The 6,780-nt window shown below is 38.8% G+C and overlaps 1 protein-coding gene across 1 annotated transcript in view; it reads right to left on the reverse strand.

Annotated features, from left to right (window-relative positions):
• Nucleotides 1–6,780, reverse strand: part of RFC3 (replication factor C subunit 3) — a 30,511-nt gene that overhangs the window by 5,531 nt on the left and 18,200 nt on the right. Inside the window, exons 4-6 of the mRNA XM_015567505.1 lie at nt 6,297–6,478; nt 3,665–3,801; nt 3,477–3,575 (exon numbers count right to left, since the gene is read on the reverse strand). Coding sequence (XP_015422991.1) covers nt 3,477–3,575; nt 3,665–3,801; nt 6,297–6,478 — 418 coding nt within the window. The remainder of the gene's footprint in view (nt 1–3,476; nt 3,576–3,664; nt 3,802–6,296; nt 6,479–6,780) is intronic.

Raw genomic sequence — 6,780 nt, forward strand, 5'->3', positions numbered from 1 at the left:
TGCAGAGTGGTTAGGGGTGATGAGGCAGGCGGGCAGAGGCAGTTAGGGGTGATCGGCCAGGCAGGTGAGTGGTTTTGCAATCTACTGCCTAGAGTGCAAAAGCAATATGGCAAGGAAACAAAGATGTCCTATCATTATAGGTAAGCAAAAAAATAGGCTGCATAAGTCAACATGAGCATTTCCACCTCTGAGCCTTTAATTCTAGACACCTCTCATAAAATTTTTCTCCTTCACAAGAGTAGAGAGAAATATACAAGGCATTTTAAGACAGTAAGGAAAACAATGATCATTAAAATTCTAAACACAAGAATCTTTATTTCTTCCTCTCTCTCTCTCTCTCTCTCTCTCTCTCTCTATATATATATATACACACACACACACACACACACATACATACATATAAACTAGAGCCCCAGTGCACAAAATTTGTGCAGGGGAGGGGGGTGCCCCTCAGCCCAGCCTGCACCCTAATCCGGGACCCCTCAGGGGATGTTCGACTGCCGGTTTAGGCCCAAATCGGCAGTCGGACATCCCTCTCGCAATCCAGGACCACTGGCTCCTAACTGCTCATCTGCCTGCCTGTCTGATCGCCCCTAACCACCTCTGCCTCAGCCCCCGCCACCGTGGCTTTGTCCAGAAGGAAGACCGGACGACTGGAAGATTTCCGGTTGACCTGGTGTAATTAGCATATTACCCTTTTATTAGTATAAATATATAATTTACCTACCCTAAAGGGAAAAAATGTTCTGAATCATCACTAAAACAATATTAGATGTTCTATTATTTCAGATTAATCAGGAAAGTGATTTATGAAAGATTTCTTAAAAGTAGAAGTTCAAACCCCATTCTGGGAATCCAGGACTATGAAGCTGTGCCATAATAAAGCTTAATAAAAGTTGTTTTTGTTTTTAAATCCAGCATGTTTTCAAGCACTTGCTATGTGAAACATACTATAACTAATAATTTAAAAATCAGTCCTCACACCAGCTATGAGTGAGCATTATTTCCATCTATTTTTAGATGAAAAAACTAAGACTCAGGTAGTTTAAGTAAACAAAGTTGACCACAGCAGAACCTTGATTTAAGCACAGATCTCTTTTACTCCAAAGTCCATACCCTTCCAATGTCTGACAGGCATTTCTCTAACACAGGGTGGGGAACATCTGGCCCACACGCCTTATTTGGTCTTGTCCTGCCAAGGCATTAGGGGTGAATTAATTAAATGCTTGACCAAATATAGAAGGTTAATTTTTAAGTTGATAATTTCACATGGCCCACAAATCATGTCAGAAGTATCCAAATGGCTCTTGGCAGAAAAAAGGTTCTCTACTCCTGCTCTAATCTCATACTCTATATGAAGTTTACTGCAGTACACTGTTAATTCCAAACACCATCACTTTGTTACTGAAAAAAACTTAATGTTCAGAGATGTTAAGCTTCCATCAAAACTCATGTGGTGGAGGTATCCTTTTAATTCAAGTCTGATTCCAAAGCCCTTGATTATTCTTGGACATGGTAGTATGTCTCAAAATTAAAACATGATTATTAAAGCATAATAATAATAATAATTTCTACTATCATCAGTTGTTGTTTTTTAAATCACAACAAAAAGAAGGAAGTCATCTTCAGTATAGAAATATTTTACAAAACTAAGACTCATTAGACATGCTTTGTTTGAATTTTATCTGTAAAGGCTGACATTTCTTCAATTATTCAGCATTGTACAAAATGGATTGTACACTTTTACCTAAAGTCAAGGTTTCTTTTCTAAAGAGACTATTTTATGATACTCGACACTTTTTGCAAACTATTAAACTAAAATAATTGAATGGGAATCCAAAGCAAACCCTGATGAAATACTAAGTACCCATTATATATGACTATACACCTCCACTAATCTAGATGATAGCCAAAGAGTACATATTATAAAATCCTTTGAGGACTCTTTTATAAAAATTAAAGTTAATATCTGATGAATAAATGAGGGAAGCTTAAATTTCAGTGGTTGCACTCTATTCTGTTTCCTAAAACAATCATTTACCTTCTATAAAATCTAAAGATGGTTTCTAGTTCTGACAGACAGTAAGAGTAGGAGGCTGTGTCTTGGTCAGCCTAAGGAACATTCTCCAGGATTGCCAAAGGGAGTGGATCTTAAACCTATCACTCTTGATTTAGAGAAGACCAGATTGCCCTTCTCAATCAAAGCTGTCATAAATCAAACAACTAGTGGTTGAAGCATTTTCAGTATGGCCACTCCTGAGTAACAGACACACAGAAATAAATGGAATCAACTGTGTATCGGTGTGTCACAATACACTTTCTAAATACTAATGGCATATGCACAATACTATTCTTAACAGAACTATATCATACCTAAAAATTAGTTAAAGTCTGACTGATAGTCTCATGTCTTTCTAGCATATGAGTGTCAATTATAAAGCTATATATTGTTTTTTATATTAAAAAACTAGAAACATAAGTCATTTGAAATCCTAAAAGAAAAACTAAAAATTCCAAGATGTGTTTTAATTTATGTATAAGTTCCACATTTACATGTAAACAGCTTAATAAAAGCCATTATACCACACCAACTACAGTCGAATGTTGGTTCTCTCGAACATCTTCCATTTCAAACAATTTGGTTCTTGACCAAGTTGTTCATGGAAAAATGTTTCAGGTGTCAAACAAAACTTCAGTTCTTGACCAACAACTCTTTCATGCTGACACCTGTATGATCAGACACTTGCCTCTCAGGCGACAAAGGAGAGAATACATGAGTATGAGACAATTTACTGCTAAACTTCGCGTTAACATCTCAGGAAATTGTGCTGTTAATATTTTCTTGCTTTTGTTGTTTTTGCCTTTGTTGCTGTCTACTATTATTAAATACATATAGTAAGACACCATGGGTCCTAAGGTTAGTGACAGCAGCAAAGTGGAAACTAAAGTTGTGAGAATAAAAACTAGAGCTTAAAAAGATATAACTGCCAATTATAACAGAGGTGCTCACATGTCTGATCTGGCTACTGAGTATGGTAAGGGGAATGGACAATTAACACAATTTTAAAACATAAAGAGGCCATTAAGAGTACTGACTTTGTTCAGTGAAAGTGCTCACAAAACAATTTTCACAGGCAACTGAGAAAGGTAAAAAAAGAAACATTTGGGGGTCTGGAATGGATTAACTCAATTTACATTATTTCTAATGGGAAAAAATAATTAGGTTTTAAAACAAATTGCTTTTCGAATAGCCTTCTGGAACGAATTAAGTTCGAGAACCGAGATTCCACTGTATTCTAAATCATTAAATTTCTAAAATTTTATCCTCCCCCCTTTTTTGAAGTTTAATCTTTAGATTCACTACTTAATTATAAGTCTAAATTGCATGGTGCTAATAAAAATCCACTACCCTAAAACTAGAATAGCTGTACTACCTTGATGACCAAACTTTTACAGTCATCTTTTATACTGGTTACCTTTGTGGAGTCTGCTGACTGACAATAGCATTGGCAGTCTCCCTCAGATACACCTCCCAATCTGTTTCAGGGATTTCTTGATCTTCGGTAAAAGGATATCTATATGACAAAAAGAAAACACAATAAACGAAATGGAAGCATGCTTGTTATCCAAAATGTTTCTGGTGCTAACTGCCTCTTTAACTCACTGTTGAACTCTGCAGGCTTCACACATGAGTAGGGCTTTTCTGAGATTTCGGCAGGACTTCTCTGCAAGTCTACGAGCCAGTTGTGAAGGGAGATTCAGACCTTCCTTCTTGCACACAGTAGATAAAACATGGCAAATCTACAATAAAATAATTTTTAAAAATGAGCAATCTGTCAAACAGTATACTGAAATAATTTCTGTTGATAACATCTTCATAGATCCCCACTTTTTTTGGTTACTATCCTACCCAAGCCCACGTTCTCTTCAGCAGAAAGCCAGGGATCTTGCCTAGCTATCAGGAAAAGGGAGCAGCTGGTTCTGCAACTGGGGAAAGGCCTGGTCCCAGGTCCAAGCCTTCCAATCTCCTCAGGGCAGCTGAGAGGAGACACAGGGTCCCAAGTTGGTGGCAAAAACAGGGCTGCCAAGTTGAGCCACCTGGCCTGAATTCCACACAACTAAGAAGGCCTTATTTGCATGGACTAAGACAAGAATGGTGTCCATGAGAGTGGTGAAACTGGTAATCCTGCCTGCTTTATTAACCCTTCTAACTGTATTACTCCTAAAATTTGTACAACTGAGAGATAAAATAAAGGTATTTTACAACTTTGCAACTAATACAATGTCACATATTATCCATACTTTGCATAAAATTGCCCCAAATTACTAATGGCAGGAAAACTGCTTATTGTTTGAATTAAAAATTTTACTGATAGCTATTAAGAATATATCACACACACACACACACACACACACGTGGGCAAAAATAGGTTTACAGTTGTGACATTCTGAGTTAAGAAAGCTACTATAATAATTATCACCTGTATGTTTTTTTTCCATACAAACAACTGTAAATCTACTTTGCCATTCCTGTATATAATGTTCTTTCACCTAACTTTGATCCCTTACCCAAACAGTTGGTATTTTCACATCATCTCCTGGCAAAACCTATTTCTTCCATATTCAAAGTGTCCTCCAAAGGCAAGTACATCAGGTTGAGGCAAAAGACACTAAATACCTAAACTCTCCATAGTTTAGTAAAATTCGTAATATAGTGAAACCTCAGTTCTCAAACTAAATTCATTCAGGAAGACTGTTCAGGAAGCAATTTGCTCAAAAACTGAATCATTTTTTCCCATTAGAAATAATGTAAATTGAATTTAATTGTTCCAATCCTCCAAGTGAGTCCCTATTTTATATACAGTACATGTCTAATATACTGTTTACTCTATAAAGAAACACTTCTTTTGTTAAATTTATTAAACCACCCCCTACTAGCCTTAAAGAAATCACTTTACCACTCACTCCAGGGGTGTCTTTCAGGAAGTCAGCATGCAATGTCTTTGCTTTTTCACATATCACTGCCTTGGAAATGCAGTCACACATTAACTGATTTTCCTTTATCTAAATCAACAGTTTTTCTACCTCTTCAATTGCCTGTGACCACTGTTTCTTTCATACCCTTAGAAACATTAGCACTCTTGATGACCTCTTTGTTTTAAAGTTGTATTAATCATCCATTTTACCAGCAACAAAAACAAAACGATAAAATACTATATAATAAAGATGTAATATGCAAATTGACCATCACTCCCTCACACAAGATGGCCAGCCCCATGTGGTCAAAAATGGCCACAAGATGGGTGGCAGGGGAGGGTAGTTGTGGGTGATAAGGCCAGCAACAGAGGGCAGTTAGGAGCAACCAGGCCGGCAGGGGAGGGCAGTTAGGAGTGAATAGGCCTGCAGGGGAGGGCAGTTGGGGGTAACCAGGTAAGCAGGGGAGGGCAGTTGTGGGGAACCAGTGGCCTACAGGGGAGGGCAGTTGGGGTTGACCAGGCAGCTGGGGAGGGAGGGCAGTTGGGGGTGACCAGGCCTGCAGGGGAAGACAGTTGGGGGCACCTAAGCCGGCAGGGGTGGGAAGTTAGGGGTGACCAGGCCAGCGTGGGAGGGCCAGCGTGGGAGGGCAGTTGGGGTCAATCGGGCTGGCAGGGGAGCAGTTAGGCGTTGATCAGGCTGGCAGGGGAGTGGTTAGGGGATGATCAGGCTGGCAGGCAGAAGCGGTTAGGGGCAATCAGGCAGGTAGGCGAGCATTTGGGAGCCAGCGTCCTGGATTGTGAGAGGGATGTCCGACTGCTGGTTTAGGCCCGATCCCAGAGGGACACCTCCTGCCCCTCCCCTCCCAAGTGCACAAATTTCATGCACCGGCCCTCTAGTAAATAAATAAAACCACAAAAATATTCACAGCACAATTTCCTGAAATGTTAACAATGTGAGGTTTAGGGGTAAACTGACTAGCATTCTCTCCTTTGTTTATTGCTTTTTCTCATGCTGAGGCATCAGCATGAAAGGGTTGTTCAACAACTGAGACTTTTTTTTAAGGACAACTTGGTTGAGAACCCAACTATTAGAAATAGGAGACATTTGAGAACCGAGGTTTGACTGTACCTACTCATTTAAGGTAAACAATAATTTAAAGCAAAGAACACTTTTCCTATATTGGTATCTACTACTACTGGTATTTACTACTATATATATATATTGGTTTTTGCATCTACTAATGATTAGCATCCAGACCACAGATGTTCCTGAATTACTGAAACACTTCACTGCAAGTGAAAACAAGTAACTTGACTTACATCCTCAATGCTGGGAGCAGGCACACGAATTGCCAGACATCGACTACGAATAGGTGGTATCACTTTAGATGTAGAATTGCAACACAAGATCAATCTGCAGGTAGACATATACTTTTCCATGGTTCTACGCAAGGCATGTTGAGCATCTCTGGTGAGTTTGTCAACCTCTGTCAACAAAACCACTGAGAGAAGGAGAAACAAACTTTAACTTGCATAACTATATGCTTCTCCCTCTTCATTATTCAGCATGAAATCTTAAATAATAATCCTGATATATTACTCTTCCCTTTGACAAGGACATAGTGAAGTTACAAATACAGTAAAGATAACATTTTTATTTTCAAAATTCTATAAGACTAAGAAATTCTAGGCTAAATGAAGTTAAAGAGGTTAACTTACTATAGAATTCATTATAGCCTTTATAATATTTACTAGACACCTGGTGCACGAGATTCATGCACTGGGTGGGGGGGGGGGGGGGGGG

The sequence above is a fragment of the Myotis davidii genome, unplaced genomic scaffold (assembly GCF_000327345.1).
Source record: "Myotis davidii unplaced genomic scaffold, ASM32734v1 scaffold1064, whole genome shotgun sequence".
Classification (NCBI taxonomy): Eukaryota; Metazoa; Chordata; class Mammalia; order Chiroptera; family Vespertilionidae; genus Myotis; species Myotis davidii.